The following is a 27502-nucleotide window of genomic DNA, read 5'->3' as shown; positions in this document are numbered from 1 at the left end:
ACATCACACCCCAACCCCATCCCACATCACACCACCCCAACCCAATCCCACATCACACCCCACAACCCCATCCCACATCACACCACCCCAACCCAATCCCACATCACACCATCCTGCGCCGTTCAGCCTCGCCCCATCTCCATCTCACGCCCCCCCCCCCCCAACCCCATCCCACATCACACCCCCAACCCCATCCCACATCACACCACCCCAACCCAATCCCACATCACACCCCACAACCCCATCCCACATCACACCACCCCAACCCAATCCCACATCACACCATCCTGCGCCGTTCAGCCTCGCCCCATCTCCATCTCACGCCCCCCCCCCCCCCCCCCCCCCCCCCCCCCCCCCACCTTTCCGGTCTCGTCGAAACCATTTGCTTGATGATACGTGTGTGTGTGTCTTTCTTGTTCTCACAGTGAAGACACTTCATATGAAATAGGTTTTTACAAGCTCGACATGTGTGTTGGAGAATATCGTACTTTTCCGGTGTGAAGTTTGAAAATAAATAGGTAGTTGTGATGGGGAGGGGATGGGGCTCTACAAAATCAGAGGGGAAAAAGAACTTCGGAATGCTGTGACTTCACAGGGCAGAAAAACAAGTGTCGGAGTGATGTGACTTTATAAGCCCGAGGGATCAAGCGTCAGGATGATGTGACTTCAGAGGTCAGGAAAAGAAGCGTCGAGATGAGGTGACTTAAAAATCTTAACAGAAGCCTCAAAGGTAAAAACAATGAGGATAAGAAAGGCAGTCAAGAATTCAGAGAACTGGTTCGCACACGAGTTAAGATATACAAAATGAAATAAATATTCTTCAAGGTCGTGAAACAGACATTTTGTTATTCAAATCTTACACGAATTTTAACGTATTTCAAAAGTTAGCATCCATTATAAGTTTCTGTTATTCACTATAACTATATAATATATCAATATTATATATCAATATAATTATATACTTACATGTAAATGGTATACATTAAGTTATATTTACAAACAATTAGTTCGCAGTAAGAATATAAGTCATGAATATGAAATATTAGTGATAAAAGATGTTCGTTGATAGTTAATTATACTACCCTCATGCTGGGCTGGGCAATATCGTACAATGAACATGTGTCACTAAAACGTATGTATATAATACTTAAACTGTACACTGTGTATTGATCATACAAGTACGTATTAACGACAGTGAGAGGTGTAGAGCGATATTGTTAAAGAAAGGGAGGTTTAGAAGGCCCGGGGGGGGGGGGGGGGGGGGGGGGGGGGGGGGGGAGAGGTGAGAGGTGGGGTAGAACTTCTCAATAAGTATGACGTGTTTTCTTCAAAGTTAGGCGGCCTCCGACATGAGTTGGTTGTTTTAATTCATAATTTCAAAGATATTTTTCCTTCTTAAAAGAAGCGAAATATGTATGAAAAGTGTTGCTCAGCAATTCTAAGTTTTGTAACGTCACATAACACGTTAATATGTTTATTAAGACACCTTGTACAAAAATACACACCTTTTGAATGATAGAGATGATTCAGCGTCATTGATCATTTTGGAAAAAAAATTAACGAGACTTGTTTTAATATTTATAAAAAGGACATCCACCTTTCTTACATACCTTTAGGTTTTCTGTAAAGTTGTGACACGAAATATGAGAATTTCAGCTAAAACATCTTGAATCATGTTTAGGTTCCTAAGCCGTTCATTTAAAAGAATGAGCAGAAGTCCCGCACCACTCTCCCACCATCCGCTCTCGAGTCGTCTGCCAATAAATCGACTCTTCCCAAGGTATCGTAAGGGCAACAGCTGGTCCCCTCGTCTTGTGTCTCCGATTTTGTAGTCACAGTCTCACAAACAAATGTTATTGATTCAGCTGTAAAGCTGATGTTTCCAAATCGATGAACAATTTTAAGTTGAAGAAAGTTCGTATAAACAGCTATGAAATCATCGTGATCGAATTATGCAGAATTATGACGTGGACGAAATGACGTATAGGTACATGTATATCAGCGCGCAAGATCAGCATATACCTGTAACTTACTAATAGTTCCTGAAGTGCTGAGTAGGTGGTGAATGTATAATTATTGTTACTGAAAGTTAGCTCAAGGCATAAATATGGAATATGTAGTTCATATTACGTGATAGATAAACCATACCTTGACAATGGAACATGTCTTTGTTGCCACTTGTCCGACGGTCCTTTTCACTCCGCATGTCTATATTTTCCCATTAATTAAAATAGACCGACATCGTCAACTGTAATAAAAGATTAACCGTGAGTGTTGATGTTTCCCTAGCGTCGGCATTTGTGACCCATCTGAACAATTTTAGATATTTTCACTCTAAAAATCGAAAATCTTCTTTTTCAGAAATTTCTTAATATTTCAAAGTTAATGTGTCTGTCACATTTCTAATTTCTTTATTTCACGAGTTTTACTATAATGGTAGTTCTGGCTTTCAGCGCGGGACGAATCCTGCTACAGTACAAACCAAGTTGCATGTGCTTTCGTTATATTTCAGACTGTTCTCATAAAAACCTACCATTTTGGACAGATGACATTTTTTCTGTTATTGGATCAACTTTAACAAAAGAAAAAACAGAATAATTCGTATAGTCACCTCATTTTATTTTTAATCCGGAAATTTACAAACGTCTCTGTGTTTCTTTTAGTTTTTATAGTAACCGGAAGTTTCTGCAAAAGTTGTGTACATCAACAACAGGTGTACCGTGTCTACATGTAAACTCTAACCTGTAAGTGGACAGTCTCGGTATTATGTCAGATGATGTATGTCTAAAAAATAACTACGAATGAACAATAGGCAATAGATTACTTTCTTACGTATTACGTGAAAGCACCAAAGAAGCAACGGTCGCGACAGGGAGTATTAAGGCTATTGTTTATAAATTGATAAAGGTCACTCAATGGATCTGATAAAAAACTGTCTTTGATAGACAGACGGTCTTTGTATAGAGGTTTCAATTATTATGAGTTGTATTACGTTGGGACCTGAAACACAGGGGACTAACTTCAGTAACGCGTATTCATGAATCACAAAGCTGAAAGGTGTTCGAAGCAAAGCAAGGATATAGGTTAAGAAAGATGGAACACAAGTTTCCTTTTTTTTTTCTTTTATTGACTAAATGCAGTTGTACAATCATTTGCATTCTTTATTTATAAAGTGTTTCTCCTTGTTAAAAATAGGATTGAACGTTGTGTTAAGGAATGAGATCCGTAAGGAAATTACTGTGTATAATGTTACTCCCTGGGTGGATCAATTCCTGTAACATTATTCCTCAGGCAAATTAATGTGTATTTATTCATTCCTTTGGAGAATCAATGCATTTGAATTGTAGAAGTTGAGAATACAGGTCACCTTATTAGCCTGCAATAGTCGTAACTTCCCTTTAGTCAAGCTATAGAGTGTTCGGCTAGAGACCGAAGGGTTCCTAGTTCAAACCTCAGTAGTGGTAGGTTGTTTTGCATTACTCCTTCTTATAACAAAATGATACCCTTGGGATGTATAAAGTTATTTCATGGGTAATCATTCATATCAATTTATTTTTCACTTCGTTACGAGATTAAAGTATCATTTGCATTAGTTATTGTTCCATTTGATAACTTTTTACAAAGATTCCTTCATGGAACTGGACAATGCATTTGAAATTGTTTTGAAAAAAAAATATACAAACAAAAAACAAACAAAACAAAAGAACACAAGAAAGGAAACTATAAGATAATTTCCAATAATAAACTTAACACTTTCTTGAGGGAATTGGCAAAATGCAGATATTTAATCATTTGGTTGGAACAATTTTCAAATTTAACATCAATAATTGAAAGTTACCCTTATTTATTTCAAATTTATGTGTTGAGATGAAAAGTTCCCAACAGAACTTCGGATTACATGTACAATGTATTTGTTTCTAATCCCAGTACAGTTTAATACATGTACTTCTGTACATGACAAATGTTTGACTTTGCTTCAATAAAGTAAGAAAGCATATTCTGCCAATACATTATGATGAGTACATTCTATCTCCTGTGTAAAAACTTGTAAATATAGAGAACAAATAAATCAAAGTATTGATCACACCTTTTCATTTTGCTTGTGTTAGATAAATGATGGGGATTATGAACAGAAATATATCCTGACCCACATGATAGACAGTGCCTGTGGACGGTATGTACAAGAGGTATCTGTATGGCGATGGTCCTAGCCCCACCCAGGGGCCAGAAGAATCCAAACCGGTATGTATACATCAAGACTGATAAATCCTAATCACCCTATAGAACCTGTGTTATGATGTGATATGAGATATCTCTGTGCTACAACACAACCTGTGCAATAATATCCCATTTGCTAAAAGATACCTGTGTTATGAGACCAAACATGTTATAAGACTACCTGTGTTATGAGACCAAACATGTTATAAGACTACCTGTGTTATGAGACCAAACATGTTATAAGACTACCTGTGCTATGAGACCAAACATTTTATAAGACTACCTGTGTTATGAGACCTAACTTGTTATATGACTACATGTGTTATAAGACCAAACATTTTATAAGATTACCTGTGTTATGAGATCAAACATTTTATAAGACTACCTGTGTTATCAGACCAAACATGTTATGAGACTACCTGTGTTATGAGACCTAACATGTTATATGACTACCTGTGTTATAAGACCAAACATGTTATAAGACTTCCTGTGTTATGAGACTAAACATGTTATAAGACTACCTGTGTAATGAAACCAAACATGGTATAAGAGTACATGTGTTATGAGACCAAACATGTTATAAGACTACCTGTGCTATGAGACCAAACATTTTATAAGACTACCTGTGTTATGAGACCTAACTTGTTATATGACTACATGTGTTATAAGACCAAACATTTTATAAGATTACCTGTGTTATGAGATCAAACATTTTATAAGACTACCTGTGTTATCAGACCAAACATGTTATGAGACTACCTGTGTTATGAGACCTAACATGTTATATGACTACCTGTGTTATAAGACCAAACATGTTATAAGACTTCCTGTGTTATGAGACTAAACATGTTATAAGACTACCTGTGTAATGAAACCAAACATGGTATAAGAGTACATGTGTTATGAGACCAAACATGTTATAAGACTACCTGTGTTATGAGACCTAACATGTTATATGACTACCTGTGTTATAAGAAAATGTGTTGTAAGATTTGCCATTGTTAAAAGAACATTTTTAAAACTCCAGATTTTGCAATTGATCAGCGTTGATTCTTTTATTTGAATTTAATTTAATCATCAGAATAACAATGTTTTCAAACTACAGAAGTAAACAGATTTAGTTGGTATACTTTTAAAACTAAGATAATATGAAGTGTTAAATACATGTATTTAACACGAGCTTTTACTTCAGAAGTAAAAGTTTCTGCTTAATATTAAAATAACCAGGAGAAACGACAGGAGCAAGTTGGGCAGTCTCATGAAGATATTGTGAGAGAATCTGTTAGAAAATGCTGGGAAAGAGCTGAAGTGTCATGTGAGAGAGTTAAGGAACTGAATGTACCGACCACACAGGAGTCTGGTTGTAATGCAAGAAATGTTTCTTCATGGAAGACAATCAGGGTTTTCGTCTCTTCAACATTCACTGATTTCTTCAACGAAAGAGAAGTTCTGGTCAAAAAGGTAGACATTCATTTAACATGGGGACATGTTTGCATTACTAACATCACTTTAAAAAGTGTTGGTTTAATTACTTTTAAATTCATGTATATCACTAAATTTAAGATGACTGATTGATGGTTCTCATTAAGTTAGGCAATAAGTAGTCCAAGTACCGGGTAAGTTTCAATCACGACACACAACAAGCATCACCAGTGAATCACCTTATTTACACTCCATGCGTAGTGCCCCACTTATCAACCAAAACCAGTCTGAAGTGATGTTGACTCAATCTTTTTAAGTTAAGTTTGACAATATATATGTCTTACCCCAGTGAGATAGGAAAAATGGTAATTTGTTAATAAGAAAATTATAACAGTTAATATTTCAAGATTGTCATATCTATTAAATATATATATATATGTATATATATTTATGTATAATACTTTCTATGTTTTATATATACTGCCAGTAACATGAAACCTAAGTGAAAGAAGGATAGAAAAAATATCACAATTATATGAAGTATGAATCCATATTGATATTGCAGCTAATCTAGCATAGAATTTATGTTTTCATTTGGACAAAGGATTTAAAAGAGTATTGGGATATATTATAATTTCTTTGTGTATTTTATGATTTTTGTAAGTAAATCCCTAACATAAAAACAAAAAATTGTTACAGGTGTCCTTTAAACATCATCAGTAAAACTGTAAAAATCTAATTATTTCTGGTCTGAATTTTGTTGTTTTTGTTATATTTGAAATTGTTTACAGCAATAACTGTCCTGTTTATTACACTAGAGGCCAGTGATCCTTTCAACAAGAAAGGTAAAGTTTAAACTGTGCAACTTCATTGCAGTTCATTATAAGTAAAACTACAATGTTTATTTATTTTGCAACAGTTCTAAAACAAGCTATCAGCTCATATAAATCACCTCTGTTTGCCCTGATAGTAGTGATCTTACTGTGGGTGGAAACCAGAGTACCTGGGGAAAACCCATGTGTGACCCCATATCTTTTTTCAAAATCTATCAGGGAGTTGACCTCTGCTTACCAAGGTGAAAGGGCAATGTGTTCACTGTACCAACTAACCATCTATTGAAGGAATATTAATCTTTATAGATAGTTTTAAAATTTAAAATTTTCAAAAAGTAAAGTTTTCCATCCTTCCATTTTGAGATGCGTTTCATTTGGTTTGTTTATGTTACTTCACAGGTATTTCCAGAGCTACGAGAATGGTGTGAGGAACGTTCTCTCTATTTGGTGGAGTGTGACCTACGCTGGGGAGTACCGAAGGACTCAACGACCTCTGACACAATTTCCACCTGTATGGAGGAGATTGATCGATGTCATTCAGAAAATGAAGGAACCCCATTTTTTATCAATCTTACAGGTGAAAGGTAACCCAATAAGGCAGTCCGAGCAGCAGGGTTTGGCGTTATAAAGAAAAATAAAAGATAAAGGCTTATAATTATTATTCTTTTTCTGCTCTTGGATGAAGGTGTTTTGACAAAGTTTGTTTTGGAGCTTTAAAATTGGTCATCTTTTGGGGAGAATTTGACGGTGTTAATGTGAATAAAATTGTTTTGTGTGAAAGCTGAAATATCTTCTTTTTTTTTTTTTACTCAGCTGTTTTTTTCCAGAATTACTTTATAAATATTGAATTGAATAATGTTTCAAATGTAAATTCACAACCATAGTTGGAAATTCATGTTTCATATTTTGGAGACTACATCCCATCAACTACAAGAGACAATTTATTTTTGGGATTATAGATCTTATTGTAGCTACTAAAACACCATTAATAAATTTCTATACCTGCAAACATGAAGAATGTGTTAAATGATACATTTACCTTAGCTTTGAGAGATGTTTAGTTAAAGTTCACTTTTTCTTGATAAGAAGATTTTTCTTAACACTTACAACCTTTGTGTGTTTAAAGACTTTTCTAATAATAAGCCTGCATGCTTTTACATCGTGTGAAAGGAAATCTCATTGTGATCTGTTGTGATTGCCTTTTACACAATGTCATGTGTTGTGTAATTTCTTTTAATTCAAACGTAGTTGGAAGCCTTAGAATGGGATGGCAGTTAAAGTCATACACATTTTACAATTACGTTACAAGATTACAAGATTATTTCTTTGACATGTAACACGGACAATAACCTGTCACTCAGGCGACCATTAACGCCTTTTGACATCTGTTTTTTATTTTCTTCCATATTTTATTCTTTTATATATATGATATTCAAAATTTAATCTTATTCTAATGAGTTTCTGAAGAAAATTTTTTTAATTCAAAATATGTGAGATTGAAGTGGAATTTTATAACATCTTTTATCAATTTTGCAACATGAAATGTAGATTTGCTTTGAAGAACCTAAAATCCACTGAGATCATATTTTATGTTTAAAGATATGGCTGGATTCCCTCTAAGGAAGAAGTTCCGTCAGAAGTCCGTCGTCAGTATGACTGGATCAATGACACATCTATAACCTTCATGGAGGTCATGCATGGCGCTTACAGGTAAACCTTAAAGGTCATCAGTAACAGCCACTAATTATTTTCCTTACAGATGTAGATCAGATTTCTGTTCCAAGTTCAAATACCTCAAATAAGATTATACTTCTAGGCTCATAAGTCAATGTCAATCAAGGTCACACACTTTTTATATAAATACTTCAGTCAGCAATCTCGGTTGGCATGGCAGTCTGTTTGTGTATGTGTTTGCTGGACATATAGCCCTATGAACAACCATGGTCATTTTGGGGCAAATTCTCCTTATATTTGCTAGGTAGCTCTTTATGCCTCACTGAATAGTATGTGGTAAACAAAATGATGTAATGACTATAAAATGAATCTTTGGGTATTTGTGACTTTTCAGAGTAGAAATAGTGATAAGTCTTATATGTATAATATATGTGTCCGTTATGTCCAATGCCAAGACCCTGGGTTTTGTTTATCAATGTTCCATATCAACTGTTGCAGTGTAGTGTGGAAATGCTAGGACTTCTACGGAGAATAATCTTATTAGTCCTTCTTGTCCTTGGTCTCAGAAAATATTTTCTTTGAGGCTGAAGTTAACTAGACTGGCTCCAATGCCAGACATAATAGACATTCTGATGGACAGATATCTGAACATTTTTCCTCAAAATGTCTAACCTCTAGTGTTGGAGGAAAACCAACTGTCATTGTTTGACCAAATTATCAATTATATGACTTGTCTATTGGTTTGTTTTGAATTCAACTTAAATTATATCATTTAGCTTTTTTTGTTCTATTTTTAAAACAAAACAAAAATATATCAATATAAATATTTCCTAAAGTTGTTCCTCAATGTGAAAATATATTCCAGACATTTTGTAATGTGTTGTAATTTGACATTTTGATTTAAGGAAACGGAATCCAAATGCTGTCTTTTTCTTTCGTAATGGTGACTTCTGTAAAGATCTCCCAAAGGAATATCAGGGAAGATTCACTGACCTGGAGCCAGTCAAACAGGAACATCTTAGAGTAAGTTACAGGTTCTGAGCACAAGATATCTAGCAATGACTTAAAGTTATATATAGGATCATGCCTTCATCATCAATTGGTAAGCCCTTCAAATCATCCTTCATCCATGGCGCTCGTCCTCGTGTGTTGTTTGTCTGTCTGTCTGAATTTTTGTTAATGCTATTTCTGTAGCGGTATAGGATGGATCTTCCTCAAATTTCACATGAAGACTTCCTATGTTTCCTTGTGGTGCATGTTCAATTTGGAACAGATAAGAAAAAGTGACCAAGAGGCAGCTCTGCTGAATTTCAAAAGTTGAATTTCTGGAGAATTACCCAATGGATTGTTCACAAATTTCATATATGGACAGTCTTTAGGACCTAGCTATGCATTATCCATTATATGGGACTGGTTACGATAAAAATTGTAGCAGAACTGGATGAGGTCAATATTGGGCGACTAGTTGGCTCAGTAGGTAGAACATCCGTCTATGGTTCGGAAGGTCCAAGGTTTGAACCCCTGGACTGGCTGCACATTTTCCCTCTCCTGTTACAACAAAATGGCTGACAGGTGGCCATCTTGGATAACAACAACTGTAGTTGGTTGTCACTATATCAACATAACCACAATAATGTGGTAAAAAAAAGTTTGTAATTTGATATAGGGAGCAATATTTCGTGACAATAAGTTGTCCTCTAATACGCATATCGTGAAATTTCAATTCATTAAAATCCTATTTTTCCATTTCAATTGAATGTTGTGAAATTTTTGTCTGGCAAAAATAACCTACTATACAATATCTCGAGATTAATTCAATGCAGATCACTATGACATGTCATATGTAGGTTCCCTTTGGTCCCTATAGTTATGCATATTTGATTTATGTTAATGTGGGAAAGAAAATAAGGGAAATTATCCAGAATATAAAGGACCAGTGAAGGCCATATAATGGTGGGCACCAAGATCCCTCTGGGGTCTCTTTTCAGGTGTCGCCATGTAAATTTTTCTTTTGTTCATATTTTGCCCTCATATACCTGTAATCAGCTTTGAGTTTGAATACTTATTCTGTATGTCCATATAGGTAATATAGGTTAATTTTATTACTTACAGATAAAGACATACATAGCAGTAAAGATAAATACTAGGTTATCAAGGATGAAATTTCTAGTTTTTCTGGTGAAGTGCATATCTGATATGTTGTAATATAGTGTAAGGGTAGTGTGATTGATCAGTTCTGTTGTATCAAAATTTACATCACCATTCAGGTTCTGAAAGAGAAGTTAAGAGCCAGATTTCCAGATCAGGTTTTCCCCTACTCTTGTCAAGTGGAAGGTGTGTCTGAGGAATCTGGAAGACAGAGGGTATGTATAGATCTGTAAGTGTGAGGAAACAGTTTAAAAAAAAAGTTCTGATTTGTACTTGCTGATAATGTCATAATTCCATAGTCACCTCTAAGTTCATAGAATATCATGATGTAGTATAATATATATGTAGATAAATGGTAAGTCTCACCCTTTAAAAAAAAATTCGTCCAAATTTGGTCTGAAGTATCAGAAACAGCTCTGTCCCCTGGGGTGGGAGAAATTCATTATTCATTAAAATCCTTCTTCTGTAAGGATGACATGATTCTATCCAATTTGGTCTGACACATTCTTAGGCGCAGGAGACTCCTGTATTAATGGTTTCACTGAATCTCTGAGGGGCATAGGGCTTGGGACCATTGGGAAAAAAACTTTAGAATTCCTTTTCCTTTTGTTTGGATAAAACAATGCCATGTGAGTGATACAGGCCCTATGGACATCTTGTTTATTTATGTCCTTCATTACCTCCCTTTATGTAGGTGAAGCTTAAAGGATTGGAGGATTTCGCAGAAAAGGCACAAGATTTTCTACGAAAGGCCATTATTCATACTTACCCTGATCAGAAGGCTGTAAAAAATCCAGACCCAGAGGTGCAAGGTAGTTATCTCCCTTTATTGACTACACTATGAATCTTGCTCATTATATTAGTGAGTTTATGCAGGGTGAACATTTCGTTATAAACTGTTGCAAATTTTTTTGTTATAAATTATTTCGTTTAGAATATAGCTGGAATTGAAATCTCGTCAAGACTCAGGATGGAGAAATACTGATATATTTTAGGTGATATAGTTTTATAAATAAAAAATAAAATTCGATATTTACCAGAATATCAAGACCAATCATTCTTTGTGAAATCATTAAGACAACACTATTTATCATTTCACAGATTATAAAGCATGTTATGATATTAAAATACTTTATCTAGTAAGAATTGTTTATGTGTTGATATCCATGTTTTAATATTCATGCCCTCTGGACTTCTTGCTCTGTTACTTTTAGGTGCTACATGTATTTTAGCTATAATGTTTTCATGACCATCTTTCGGTTTTTGATGTAGATTTGTTCATTTTTTAAATATTTTTTTCTTTATGTTACTTGTATCAAAGAACTGAGGGTGTTAGTAATGATGATTGACTTTCTTGTATCGCATAGAGTTTGAAAATCATCGGCTTTACATGGAGAAAAAGTCGGAGTTTGTTGTGGGTCGAGAAGAACTTCTGCGAGTGATGATGAGTTATGCTAAGGGAGACATTATGGATGGATTACAGCTGTCAGGTCTGCGGAAATTTGGGCAATATGAAAATTTTCTTTCAAAATTGGGCAAATAACAGCCATATTTGTTTTGACCTTGGCAAGCAATGAAAAAAATATTACGCATGTACATCAAGATCGCATCATTTGTCAAATTTGTTAATGCTATGGTTTAATATCTTAAGTGTTTTATCCTTCAGAGAGCAACAAGGTAATATATCTCAATGAAAAATACATATTGTTTAATTTTGTAATATTATAATTGAAGATGCACTTCTTGATAATATAAAATGACTGTATACAACTAATGAGGTGAAAGTTGACTTGCTTTTATATATGTCTCCATGGTAATCTTACAATATGTATGCTGTTTCTCTATAGATAAATTCTTATTAACGTCTAGACAATGGTACATATATTGATAAATATAGGATATCACATGAGTTTTCTATTTCATGAGTGATTTATGAAGAAATAGACAGAAAAATTTGTGGAAAGTTTCGTAAATCACATATCACATTGAATTTAAATCATGATACTTTCCGTCACAGGATCAATTATTTAGACAAATGTTACAGAAAACTGTTACTTTTTGACTTCAAACTTGATGTCATTTCAGCTCAATATCTACGATCTCCATTGTTATATACCAAAACAAATCTATGGGTATAACACTGTTTCATTTACATAATCTGACGTCACAAAAACTTTATTACATAGTCCTAATTGGAATGTCCTTTTGACAAAAAATGGTGACATGCTTGCTGTTGAGTCACACATCAGGTTAACATTGGAACTGAAATTTTCAATGAATCCTACAGCAGTCTTCATACTATTATGTAAGTTTGCCTTCAGATAATGCAATCAATTGTTTCTACCCACAAAACATTTGAATATTTATCTATCAGTGGTGAAGATGATAGACAATATGGCAGGGAATATCTAGATGCTAAAATTCTCAGATATTTGTCAAATGTGTTTGTCAGGGGATGTTTGGTTATTGTCTTAAACACTGATTATTTATTTGTTTGAGTATTTTTCAACCCTGATTGTTTGGGATCTAACAGTTATTTGTATACAGTGTCGTAAACAGTATGAAACAATAATATCATATTTTACTGATATTGTTGTGTTGTTGTTGCGTGTGTAAATTATAAGGATTTTTTTATTTTCAGGTGGAAATGAAAAATCATTTGTCAGTAAGTAGCATCAATGAAGATACTAAAATAAACGGGAAACTTAATACAAGTGTAAATCTACACGATTAAAAAAATCTATTTCTGTTCTGTTTTAAAGAAATAAATGTAGTTGTTCCATTAATTGATGGCTATGACAGCTGACATCAGTTTTAATTTATCAAGCCAGACAAAAAATAAATAAATAAAACAGGAGTGCACTCTCAATAAGCCCCAAAGCCTGAATATAAGTAATTGTGATGAAAAAAAATTACACGGAAATTATTGTTTGTGTACTTACACTGCATAAACCTTCTGAGTGATAGAAATTAATGTACATATTTTTCTCTATTAGTTAATTTTATAATATAATAATTAGGAATTGTTTTATTTAAAAAAATTCTTTGTAAATAAACAGGAGATCCAACTTACTGGGGATTAGATAAGGGAGATAATCCTGTCTTGTGTCTGAGTGGACCTGTAGGTTACGGCAAGTCGACAGTGATGGCCAGACTTGTACAAAATGCATTGAAGGTCAGTGTCATAACTTTGAAGGTCATAAGGAAACTTTTTGTTTGTTTAATAATTAAACTGATTATGATGTTGGCATATTAATTGAACCATAAATTTTATAATACAATGGTCGGTGTGTTTTATTAGAAAATTTTTCATAAATAAAAAGGAGCCCCAACTTACTGGGGACCATATAAGGGAGATAATCCTGTCCTGTGTCTGAGTAGACCTGTTGACTGTATTTGTTTAAAAGTTAAATTGACCATGATGTTGGCATATTTTACGATACAATGGCCAATGTGTTTTAAATCTTCTGATCACACATCATCCCACCATGTCGTGTCACATTTTTTCAGATTTGGTTCAATTGTCATAACCTAAAGTTATACACTTTATCATGTTAAGGGAGATAGAAGATCAAAGTTAAAGGGTCAATGGTCACATTTGACATTTTTTAATTCATCAGACAGTCTTAACGACTATGTTGATAAATATATATATAAATTTAGAAAATTGGATATGTTACGAATAAACGTGTAGTTTGTTTTACAGGTACAAATGATTTTTTGAACAAGTTTTAAACAATTTTAAGGAATTTAATGAAACTTATGTTGTTGTGTGTGTGACAGTCTGGAATTCTTGTGATCTACCATTTTGTTGGATGTTCTGCTGATAGTCGACAGACTGAGAAGATGTATCAACGGATCGTCAAAGCCATTACTGGAGAGAAACTTGGTAAAGTATCACAATAGAATGTTTTTAGTAAAATGTTGGTGTAACTAGTAGATATATAAACCCAAACAATCCACTGTCATCTATGTTGGTCTGATATATATCTGTTGCCCATAAGGATTAAGGTCACAGAGTAAAATAAGGAATTCAGAAAGTCTACTTAGAACAGTTGAATCAAAACGATATTTATGAAAACATATTTTCATGTCATGGTTCGTGATAAAACCTGCCGAGTTTGAACAAAATCTGGAGAAAATTTATAGAAGATATCCGTACCAGTAATGGTTTATCAGTGATTGAATGAATAGACAGACAATGTCATACATGACTTGGTAAAATAGCTATCATAGTACGCCCCTTGAAATATAAACACAATACAGAATTATTTGGTGTGTTTGGTAGAGCAGTGGTAACAAACATACCATTCACTTGGGCATGTATGGGGTTTGTTTCCCCAAATGGACGTGATTGGGTCACCTGCCCGACCAAATGGCTTTTCCCAGGTATTCCAATATTCTCCCACAGCAAGACTCCATGCGAAGTTTCCTCTGGGCCAACACAAGTGATTAAAGGAAGTTGAAAAAAAAACTTGTTTTACACTTGTTATAACAGAATTAAATGCCTTTATTTTCCATTTGTCATTTCTTTATTGATCATATTGTATTTTAAGTCACTATTTAAAGTTCTGTATATATTTTCATAAGTCCATGCATATCTCTTTGGATGGCAGAGTGCCACATTCTGATTAAAGATCATGGTCTGGTTTGAAAGAGTTATGCCCCTTTGTTCATTTTCATGCGACAATATCGAAAGCATGCAGGCATATTATTTTGTGCTGTCGGTCTGTTATCAGCTTTAACCTTGCCCATAACTACTGCACTGTAAGAGGTGGGGTTTTCATATTTGGCATGTGTGTTTCTCGTGACAAGACCTTTCCGGTGGTAAATTTTGACCATGTGGCCTTTACTACAGCCCTTGACCTACCTTTGAAAAATTTTAGCATTAGCCTTAACTAATGTACAATGGAAACATAAGTGTTTCACAAATTGTGAATGCAATTAGCACATGTCTTACACAGAACAATTTTAATGGCCCAACTCAGAATTTGTTACAACTAAGTTTTCGGCATTTGAGATTATGAACTGCTTGCAGTATATGACCTAGCTGTTGTATATTTTTTTCTAATATGTGATATCAAAAATGTTTCTTCTTGACAAATTAACAATCAGGTTATATCTAGTTTCCATGGTTATAGATGACATGCCTCCAGAGGAACAGGATTGTATGCAGTTTTACAAGGATAAGTTCCGTAACTCGCTGCCTCGACTGAGAGAAGAAGACCGGGATGTTCTAGTAGTCATCGATGCCATCAATGAAGTTCGTAAAGTCACATTCTTAAAAGTGGTATCAACAGTGTGACACAGTATAAATAGATATTTTCGTTTCTTATTCTGATATCAAGAATTTTTTCTCATTTAATGTTTTTAAAAAAAAATGTTTAATTTTGGCAAAAGCAGACTTTGATGTCTTATTTTATGTGTCGTGCATTGTCTAGATAATCAAAATCAAACAATGAAAAGCTCTTGAACCAGTTTTGTGTTTGCATGTATGGTCATTTTGGATGTTTTTATTTTACAGTTAGTAGATTACAATGTATACAATCACCTGTCATGGCTGCCCCCAATGCTCCCTAGGAAGATTCGCTGTATTGTCAGTACAGCAGACACTCACTTTCCAACCCTACACAGACTACAGGAACATCCATTTTACCATATGACAATGACTCCCCTTACTGTGGACGATGCTCGCCTCATCATTACCCAAAGACTGGGTAGATTTAACAAGGTAGTGTGTAACAGGTGTAAAACAAGACTTTAAACCTCCATGAAACAGCCAGTCTCTCTGTAATACATAAACCTACAAAATTTAGACCCTGTCTTCATAAATAAAACTTTGCTAAACAAAAATTCTTTGTTTGTATCATGTTCTTGGTTTAGAATCTTAACTAAAGGTCAAGGTCACAAAATTTCTGAAAATTAACCTTGCCATTGTATTTAGCACACATAAAACATAGATATGATGAATTACAGGGTAGCTATTTTTGGTAGAAATTAAACAAAAAATCAAATGGACATCCTGTACATCTAGAAGTTCAAGGCCAGATTAATTTCCCTTCTGTACATATCATATGTTTTGAAATGATATTTTGTAGCAAGTTTGTTCAGAATAGAAGAAATCATGTGACCAAGATATATATAAGTTAAAAAACTATCACCAGTCAGTTGTACAAAGTCAAATACAAAATGATATTAACTAAAATGTCAGGGTCATTTGATCAAGGTCACAAGTCAAATTAAAATTTCAAATTTTCAGTGCAATTGAAATTGGGTTGTTTACCGTTAAATTATTTGTAATGAGAATCAATTTACTATAAGATATTATATACCAGTTTTATAATTTTGTATGATGAATTCAAGAAATATACCAATAATTGTCTTTGGTTCGTGGTTAGGATGACATGTTGATGATAAAGATTTGTGACTTTCCAGACACTTGCTTCAGATGAAATAGACGAGGTCTTGTCCCAAGAGTGTGTACACAACCCCTTGTGGGTGTGGCTTATTACAGAGGAGCTACGCATGTTCGGAGATTTTCGGACATTGTCCAGTAAAATTAAAAGTGTGTCAGAGTCGGTCAGCAGTCTACTCTCATCGATCATCAAAAGGCTTATCTCTGATGATGAAACTGGAAGTATGGAAAAGGTACTCTTATCGGCCTTTTACTAAAAATGTTAAACTTGATGAGTACAATTATTGACCTTGTCAAATTATGATATTTTGTAAATGTTGGGTCTTGGCCACTGACGTGGGGCCAACAAAGGGAAATTTTATTTAAATCCTTCTTCTTCTGCAAGGATGCCTGGAGTCTGTCCCTGTTTGGTCTGAAGCATGCTTGTTTTGTGTAAACAATGTATCAGATATAATTAATATAGATATAAATCTTCTAAATGCTTCTCATTTAGTTTAGATGATGAATTTTCAGCAAACTAAACTAGGTAAGCGATACGGGCCCTATTGGCATCATGTATATCTATTCTGCTCAAAACTTGCAAATTGAATTGCTGAGAATTTTCTTACCTTGTGAAAATATTACAAGAAATATAAGAAATATCACAAGGCATTCCCTCACATAAAAACACAATGTCTGTTGATGAATGTCTGGTAATGAATGTCTGTTAACGAATGTCTGGTAATGAATGTCTGTTAACGAATGTCTGTTAATGAATGTCTGTTAATGAATGTGGTAGAATTATTGGTATAAGAGTAACAAACCGCTACTCCAGTGAAAAATGATAGACTTTTTGATATTCTGTAATGAAAAAAATAACACTGCTGTTCTTATGAGGACTTTTTGTTTCTAAGAGAATTTAAGGGAATTGTACATGTTTTACAAAGGCCTTTTTGAAATAAAAGTATGTGTTGATATTCAATAGGTATATATATATTAGTATATATTAAAATAACTTCAAACAACATGTCAAATTAAGCATTAGTAATTTCATTTCTGAATATATATATTATGAAACAAAATTTTTGATATTTGAATATAACAACTTTTTGCCCTTTATAAAGGGCATTTGGCATCCATTGGCTGAAGAGGTTCTCAAGACACCTAGATTTACACCACCACTCTTAATTTAGACTTAAAACTTTTGTATTTGTTTTATGTTCTATGTATGCGATGTAATTTATGTAATATTTGTTTCCTGATAAAGAGGGCAGATTGCCACAAACATTTGACTCTTCGCTTGGCTGTATTGTCATTAATACTTCATTAATATTATAAAGAGGGTAGTAGAGCCAACACAGGGTATTCATTAATATTAGATATATTTATATATGAATACCTATATGAAATGTTTAGGTTGATTAATTCTGCTATTGACCTCATAAATGAGAAATACATTTTCTATATAATGTTACAAAATATATAGAAATCAAAGTTGACGAATGATAACTCCTCCCATGAGAATATGTTATATTGATGAAAGGATGCTAATGTTGACCTAATGTGATGATTGATAAATTATAATGAGGTTCGTTTGATATAACAGGTGCTTTGTGTTATCGCTTGTTCGCGGGGCGGAGTACCAATAAATGATCTGACAAACCTCTTGGGTGACATCGAACAGAAAGAGGCACTCCCAGCTTTGTACTGGGCAAAGATACGACGTCACCTCAAACACTACATACGCACTGTGGGTACACGTGAATATTTCACTTACAGCCATTCTGCCATACAAAAAGTAAGGAAACAGATATAAAGGTTTTATCCCTCATAATGAACAACTTGAAAGAATATTTTATAGATTAAATAAAGTATGTAATAATTTAATAAAAAAAGGATAATTCTATTTTGAAAATATGATAATTTAATAAAGACAGGACAATTCTATTTTGAAATTGTTACCCTCTTGTTAAACTGATTGATTATCTCCATTAATGTTACAAAGTTTTCAAAAGGTGAAAATTCATAAATTGAACTTCCATCAGCTCACTGTTACCATGATAGAGTTTGAATGAACCTTCTGTCCACAAGAAATACTGGTCCATAGATGAATGATGGATTTAACACAAAAAAATCTGTAATTGTCTACATGGAGTATTGAAAATCGTCAATGATTTTAGTAAAACTTTGACAATAAAACACTGTTGATATTGAGATTTGGCTATTATTATGTAATCAATTCATATTTAGAAGATAAAACAAAGTGTATTATTTGATATTCTTAGAGAGAGGTTGCCACTGACCGCAGACTAAAGGATCCTTTGTCAGTAATATGTAATGAAATTTGAAAAAAATATTAAGTAAACTTTGTGATGACACACAAACTTTATTTTCATTTGTTTGCTTGGAATTATGGCTATTAAGATACTACTCTGTCCTTTGCTCTTATGTCTACCCAAGGCTATGGAAAACACTAATTTGACTTTTGAGCTTTTGTCTATATTTAGGCTATAGAAAACACCAGTTTGACCTTTGATCTTGTATCTATATTTAGGCTGTAGAGGATACCCTATTGACCTCTAGAGATGATATTAAAGCTTACCACAAGTTACTGGCGGAATATTACCTCACCTGGAGTACAGATAAATATATCAACATGGAGACTGTACCGTATCATTATACTCAAGCAGGACTCAAAAACAGGTAGGATTAGTTGAGTTGGTGATGTCGCTAATGGAAAAAGGCTGTAGTGAGAGGGGTCTGGTCTACAACAGACTGTAAAGGTCATAATGTATACAATTGGTTTACTTGATTTATTGCCCCATGAACTGCCATTGTCATTTTAAACAAGGTTCCCTTGTGGTATGGCTGGTAACTACTTCTCTGAACAACAGGTGGAAGGTCAGCCGCATTCCATCCTGAGCAATGAGGGTAAATTGTCCTGGCCCAAAAACAAAACCACATTAGCACAGACCAGACTGTTATCAGCATCCTGAGAAACAAAAATCACCATGGGTAGGGAGATTTTTAAAAAACATGAAAAGGAGCTCCATGGAAATATTTGTTTTTACAGCAAAACATTTTGTTATAACCATCACTTTTTTATCTAAATAATTTGACATACATGTATCATAGAGGTATTATTTAATTCCTGAATCTAAAGGAAACTATATTCGGATGTTCTGTTGTATCAGATTGTTACAAAAGGTGTTGTACTATTAAATTTTATCACATAATCCTCCTCTTATCCACTGAATCCAGGTAATGTATTTGCATGTAACTAGTTTAATATACCCTATACATAATTGTTTCAAATTGCTAGAGAACTACACCTGTCCAGTGTGTGTTTTATTATTTTCTTGTAGACTGGTGAATTTTCTACGCAAATCTCCTGATTCTAGAAATATGCCAGATTTTGTCAGAGCACAGTATTTACAGGTAAGTATCGTTTTACCAAGGAAAACCTTCTTACCTTTACAGGTGATATCTTAAGAAAATTCGGGTAAATGCGTCAATATTACAAAATACTGGAAAAGTTGATTCTTGCTGTTAAAAATCTTTTCAATTTCTGCCAAAAATTTCAAGCAAACAGCTTGTAACTGGCACAAATTTTAGATGAAAGGGCTGTGTTTTCATTATTTATGTATTTTTTGTGATTTCATTTTCATTCTTGGAAAAGAGTGGAAATAGCACTAATGGAAGATGATAAACAATAATGTATTGAAGAAAGGAATCTGTTCAAATTAATCAAAGGGTATATTTCAGGAATGAATATATAATATACAGATAAGTTATTTACTGACTTCTACTGAGGTGAAAAACTGATTATATGAACCTGAAAGAAAGAGATATTGGTCAATTTTCAGGTTCATATCAGTTTAAATATGTCTTATGATTTTTTGTCAGACATTGACACCATGGATACCTTCCTCAATGACAAGTCACAGTTCTTATTTGGATAATATTTTTCCTTGGGTTTCAGAACCTGCGATGCAAGAACCTGGCTGACCCTGTGTTGCCCAATACCATGAGCACTGTCTTGTGTATGGCCTGCTCAATAAAGAAATCAGCTTTTGCTCCACAATTCTACGACAATAAGTCTTCCTGTGTTGTTTGTGGATCACACATCTTCGGAAGCCAAATTGGGAAAAAGCTTGTCCTAGCTCATTATTGTGGTTTTCACTCAGTTGGACACAGCTCAAGGATGGGAAAATGCCATGTTTGTAAAAATGTTGTGGGAAAAGACCCAGACGGAACACAGAAATTTGGAACAGTGTACGGAAAGTTATGTAATAGATGTAGTTTTGGAAATGATGCCAAAAAATGTTGTATGATCCTGTCTGATTGATGTTAAAAATAGCTGCTATAGAAAGAGTGATTTGAATGTCAACACATGTACTGTTCCAAAACAAGTACTAGTAAACATTTTATTTGCTGATTGTACTAGTTGATATATCAAGATTCATCATCATTTTTTCTGCAATCCTCCATTTTACGCTGATTCATCTAATATTGTTCCAAGTTGATGTCATCACACTGGAGATTTTATCAAACCTTACACACAAATGAGGTCAAGGTCACCATACTAATTGACCTATGTGTTTCAAACTTCCAAGGTGAAGGTCATGTTAATCATTGACCTATTAAGTATTTCAAAGTTTTAAGGTCAAGGTCATAATACTCAACAACTTAGTAATTGTTCCAAGGACAATGTCATCATTACTTTCTATTAAATGTCATTTATTTATTTAGATCTATTATAGAACTTCTATCTATCTGAAGTTTAATGGAGCTCTTCATGTCATTATGGCTTATGATCATACTTAAATCAAATATCAGTTTGAAAAAACACAGTTGTACTTTTTATGGATTTTGTTATGTGGTTTCGAGGTCAAGGTCACAATTTTTTTTATAGAAAAATAAGAGATGGATACTAATTTGAATGGGAGTGAGGCATGACTTTCAGAAGTAATCTAATCCAGAAATCTGTTTTATACAAAGTTTATTTTCCAAAGTGTCTGTACACATTCAAGGTAATGTGATGTTTGAAAAAATTCAATTCTTTCATTTTGTAATTTATAAATTTGTCAGATATATTGGTTTATACAAATAAGAATCTTTTGGGACCCCTTTTGTGCCTTTTTATTAGGATCTTTACAAGTCCCTTGTAAGATTTAGATATAAAAAGAGTATTATATGTAGTAGTTAATCACAATATCGACCTGAAATCAAGTCTAACATCAGAAAATTATTATTATTATTATTAATGTTTCTTAACCATCAAAAAAAATTTGGCCAGCCTTGACTTGAAGAGTATGTATAGAATAATGAATGGATTGGATGAGTAAGAAAATTTATGGGTAAAATGAATTATGTATATAACTGTGTACACTTCTACAAATTTTTGTTGTAGTTTCTTTTACAAATTTGATGAATTTTTAAAAGATTTTGCAAATATACATGTGATGATTTGTATTTACCCAGACAAGCACTCTTTTTAAAACTATTTTTATCTTTTTTATAACAAATACACACATACTATGACATTTAATGTCATGAATATGACTATATTTTATTACATTGCAATTATACATGTTTCCGTCCATGGTTAAATTAATATTACACATACTGTCCATATCTCGAGCAATGACTGACTCCTGAACAAGAACTTTTGTATCAAGACTATGCTGTACATTCCATCTGTTGCCATGGTGATATTTTACATCCTTTTTTGTTTATTTTTTGCCTGTTTTGTTACTTGTTACTTTGTTTTATAATTGCCACTTCAGTCGTAATTAATCATTATATTGAATTGTGTACCTTGTTTGAAATTATCTTTATAGCCATTTCTGTTCAGTCCCTGGTTGCCATGGTGATATGTTTCTTATGTTTCTTGCAGTTTTGTTGCTAAGGTGATATGAATGTGCTATTTCTGTTCAGTTCCTTGTTGCCATGGTGAAAGTGTTATGAGCAATTTCTGTTCAGTAGTTTCTATGGCAATATAATAAAAATGTGCAGTTTCCAGATGCTGATGATAATGTTATAAGCTATGTCTTTCCACTTTCTAGTTACCATGTTGATAGATGCTTCATGGTTTTTTTCCTGTTTAACAGTTGCCACAGTGTTAATGGTAAATGCTTTTTCTGTTCAATTCTTGTTGCCATAGTGATAGTGTAATATGCCTTTTCTGTTCAGTTTCTAGTATCCATGGTGATAATGTTACATTTTTTTTTTGGTTCTGTTGTTAGTTCCAATAGTGATATTGTTATATGCCTTTTCTGTTCAAATTCTAGTTGCTATGGTAATGATGTTATTTGCCTTTTCTGTTCGAATTCTAGTTTTGCTGGTGATAATGTTATATACTATATTTGTTCAGTAGTTGCTATGGTGATAATGTTATATACTATATTTGTTCAGTAGTTGCTATGGTGATAATGTTATATACTATATTTGTTCAGTAGTTGCTATGGTGATAATGTTATATACTATATTTGTTCAGTAGTTGCTATGGTGATAATGTTATATACTATATTTGTTCAGTAGTTGCTATGGTGATAATGTTATATACTATATTTGTTCAGTAGTTGCTATGGTGATAATGTTATATACTATATTTGTTCAGTAGTTGCTATGGTGATAATGTTATATACTATATTTGTTCAGTAGTTGCTATGGTGATAATGTTATATACTATATTTGTTCAGTAGTTGCTATGGTGATAATGTTATATACTATATTTGTTCAGTAGTTGCTATGGTGATAATGTTATATACTATATTTGTTCAGTAGTTGCTATGGTGATAATGTTATATACTATATTTGTTCAGTAGTTGCTATGGTGATAATGTTATATACTATATTTGTTCAGTAGTTGCTATGGTGATAATGTTATATACTATATTTGTTCAGTAGTTGCTATGGTGATAATGTTATATATTTATTTGTTCAGTTTCTAGTTTCCACATGAGAAGAAACTTATTTATTTATTTATTTTGTCAGAGATTTTAAATTCATGTTCTTTCAAATTAGTTTCTACTTGTCACATTTTATCTGATTGTGAATTTTATAATTTTGTAACATCTTCTGTGAGTTTATAATTTTGTAATATTCTCATTTATATTGTATTTTTGTCTGTATCCTAAGGCGTTGATAAAAAAAACTTACTGGAAAAACAGATCATATATCATTGTCCACTGTCTTTGTGATTAAGATTTTCTTCATTGGTTTTTTGGTCCTGCTTACGAAGCATGTTACCAGTAGGATATCTAAGGTCCACTTTCACATCAATATATTGTAGGAAATGGAGTTTTTTTTTTTGTGATATTGATAATTAACTATAGGTTCTGGTGTAAAGGAATTCTATATGATTAACAAGATTTGGATTATTTTTTTTTCTACTTCCTAACACGTTTGAGATTTGTTTGTTCTCCGAAAAATATGCACAATATTTTCCTCAAGATGGTATTGAATAAATTCTTCCTCTGTATAAATGTAAATCCTTGCATGTCATCAATATTTTTCATACGAAAAATTATAATATTACATGATTATTTAATTGTATAAATGGAATTCTGTCTATATACATGTTACTCCACTGTTATCAAATTTATTTGAAGATATTTTTTTATTTCAGCTTTGTTTGATGCTCACATTAATGAGATGAATTTTTCCAGACTTAATGTTACTGAGAGAACACAGGTCCTTTTGGCCTTTGTTCTGTGATTGAAGAATTTATATAAAATGAAAATAAATTAGTGAATCAAATTATCCCAGTTCTGGTGATTTTTAAAGATTTTAGTGGAATGGCAGACCTTTCCAACTTTTTTGATATCCTGATCTGAAGAAAATTGATAACAACTGTAAATAGGACATTTTTAAAATTCCTGTCTGGAGATTTAAGAAAGTAGACAGGAATCCTTTTCTAGAAATAATCTGATAGGTGGAAAAGTTGAATTTATTTAAATGATACTATAAGCATCATGTAAGCTTCTCGTGTCTTGGTGTCTATACATCAGATAGGCTGTTCAAATCACCTCGTGTTTGAAGTTCATCATCTGTCCATCCATGCGTCTGTCCGTCTGTCATTAAACATTTCTTGTTATGGATTGTACCTCTCGAGAGGTACTGGAAGGAACTTTCTCCCACTACATATGAATGGTCCCCTTCATTCTTTTGGTCAGAATTACAAGATGGCTGACAGTGACAGTAAAAGTTTGTACCTCTCGAGAGGTGCTGGAAGGAACTTTCTCCCACTACATATGAATGGTCCCCTTCATTCTTTTGGTCAGAATTACAAGATGGCTGACAGTGACAGTAAAAGTTTGTACCTCTCGAGAGGTGCTGGAAGGAACTTTCTCCCACTACATATGAATGGTCCCCTTCATTCTTTTGGTCAGAAAAACAAGATGGCTGACAGTGACAGTAAAAGTTTGTACCTCTCGAGAGGTGCTGGAAGGAACTTTCTCCCACTACATATGAATGGTCCCCTTCATTCTTTTGGTCAGAATTACAAGATGGCTGACAGTGACAGTAAAAGTTTGTACCTCTCGAGAGGTGCTGGAAGGATCTATCTCAGAATTTATGACAAAATTGATCGCTAGGTTGTTCAATGATGAACAAATCAATAAAAGAAATGTTGTTAGATATTTCTGACAGCACATAACAACCAATGAACAGCTATATCAGAACCAATTAAAATCCAAAATCATATGGCCATACTAATGAGAAGACAAAATTATTACCAGACTGAGATAAGGATACACCTAAGTAAACGGCAATATTAGCAAAATGAGGAAAATTTAAAATCCAAGTTGTCAGTACTATGGTGCAGCAGGAACCGTAAACCACATTTTCTGTAATGTAGAAAATACAATAAAGAAAGCTTATAATTTAAAAAAAAAAAAATTAGAAAAGATATGAAATTATATTGACTATTTATATAAAAATTGTACTGAACGGAAGAGAAATACACAAGATATTGATAAGGTATCTGAAAAACATTTTTTTTCTAGAAACTGTTGCATATTTGAAACATTCCATTCATTTTCAAAACAGAAGGGTAGTTACAGTAACATTTTGTTGTGTGTTTTTGCCTCAGGGCCATATTTTTTATCGTCACTACAAATAAATAAAAAATGAAATTTGTTACCTACACTAATGTTACAAAGTGGGCAGATTCTATTTTCCCTTGGAATGCCAGTCCATTGCCCTATTTCAATAGTCAATTTTCAAGTTTGATGTTTTGAATTCACTGAATATATCTCTATTTTTTCCCTCAGTCTTTTTAAAATATTCCTGTTCAAAATTATTCTTAAAAATTAAATATGTATTCTCTGTAGATGAGATTGTTATGTCATAGTACCATTTTTTAAAATAACTAAACACTTACCTTGATTTAACTTCCTTTTCAGTGAGGATTTGCTTGCAGTAAAAGTTTCTTGAAAAATCCATAAAAAGTTATTTCCTAAATTCCCCAATTAGTAATATTTTCCTATCATTGAAACTTGTATATGTCAATGTGATGTAAACTGTACATTATTTTGATCATTTTATAACTAACATCAGTTTCAACAAGATGTCTCCTGGTTTCTTCATACCCCATATAATTAGATGTGGTCCTTTTGAGATTTAGCAGTGTTCTACACAATCAGATTAAAACACAGATCAGATTGTCTCTTACAAAACTGCAAATAAATCCCCTGTATACAAGTGATATTTCAAAACCCAAAACATCTGTACTGTATGTCAAAATTGGCAGCACAATTTCATCAAACATTTATATTTGCAGGTCAAATGGTCAAAAAATGTTCCTGATTTTTCTACATACTGCAAATGATGTTTTTTTTGGGATGGCTTGGTAAATTAGACTTTCATTTGCTTTCGTAAAACTTTCATTGTAGTTAAAAACAAGTCCTGAGTATATAAAGTTGTCTGCTGTATTGATATCTGTTCCTCCAAACAAAAACACAGTTTGTGTTCTAAATTTTCGTTTTGCAAATACCATAATTGTAGTTTTCTTAGTTGTAATTAGGAGCTTCCAATTTGAACAATAGATCACAAAAACATGAAGTCAGTCTGTAGGCCTTCTGACATTTCTGATAATAGTATGAAATCATTTGTGTGTAATATATTGAATAACATAGGTTACGTTACTCTGGTAACAGCATTCGAAAGGTCTAATTTAACCAATTCAATTCACTTTCTTGACAAAAAAACCCTTCCAAGTCACTAAAATACAAAGCCATACTTTAAACTGACATTGCAATACACAATGCATTTTCACCGTACTTTAAACTGACATTGCATTGCACAACACATTTTCACCATACTTTAAACTGACATTGCATTGCATGATGCATTTTCACCATACTTTAAACTGACATTGCATTGCACAACACATTTTCACCATACTTTAAACTGACATTGCATTGCATGATGCATTTTCACCATACTTTAAACTGACATTGCATTGCACAACACATTTTCACCATACTTTAAACTGACATTGCATTGCACAACACATTTTCACCATACTTTAAACTGACATTGCATTTTCACCATACTTTAAACTGACATTGCATTGTACGACCCATTTTCACCATATTTTAAACTGACATTGCATTTTTACCATACTTTAAACTGACATTGCATTGTACGACCCATTTTCACCATACTTTAAACTGACATTGCATTTTTACCATACTTTAAACTGACATTGCATTTTCACCGTACTTTAAACTGACATTGCATTTTCACCATACTTTAAACTGTCATTGCATTGCACAACACATTTTCACCATACTTTAAACTGACA

General features: G+C 33.3%; 2 protein-coding genes across 2 annotated transcripts in view; one reads left to right on the top strand and one right to left on the bottom strand.

Annotated features, from left to right (window-relative positions):
• LOC132561025 (mucin-2-like) overlaps nucleotides 1-2206 on the bottom strand; it is a 22448-nt gene extending 20242 nt beyond the window's left edge. The window contains exon 1 of the mRNA XM_060225744.1: nucleotides 2149-2206. Within this exon, the coding sequence (XP_060081727.1) occupies nucleotides 2149-2206 (58 nt within the window). The remainder of the gene's footprint in view (nucleotides 1-2148) is intronic.
• A 1952-nt stretch (nucleotides 2207-4158) lies between these two features.
• On the top strand, nucleotides 4159-21040 carry LOC132561029 (telomerase protein component 1-like). Its single transcript, XM_060225746.1, has 18 exons — nucleotides 4159-4242; nucleotides 5446-5679; nucleotides 6873-7057; nucleotides 8073-8183; nucleotides 9053-9170; nucleotides 10415-10510; nucleotides 10990-11107; nucleotides 11663-11785; nucleotides 12937-12960; nucleotides 13355-13470; nucleotides 14079-14184; nucleotides 15437-15558; nucleotides 15820-16026; nucleotides 16731-16943; nucleotides 18296-18487; nucleotides 19244-19392; nucleotides 20055-20127; nucleotides 20672-21040. The coding sequence occupies exons 1-18, from the start codon at nucleotides 4177-4179 to the stop codon at nucleotides 21035-21037; spliced, it is 2619 nt and encodes an 872-aa protein (XP_060081729.1). The 5' UTR covers nucleotides 4159-4176; the 3' UTR covers nucleotides 21038-21040.
• The last annotated feature ends 6462 nt before the right edge of the window (nucleotides 21041-27502 follow it).

The sequence above is a fragment of the Ylistrum balloti genome, unplaced genomic scaffold (genome assembly GCF_031769215.1).
Source record: "Ylistrum balloti isolate Yb309-2 unplaced genomic scaffold, AGI_CSIRO_Ybal_v1 Utg371138, whole genome shotgun sequence".
Lineage (NCBI taxonomy): Eukaryota > Metazoa > Mollusca > Bivalvia > Pectinida > Pectinidae > Ylistrum > Ylistrum balloti.
This window is presented reverse-complemented; position numbering and strand designations above follow the sequence as displayed.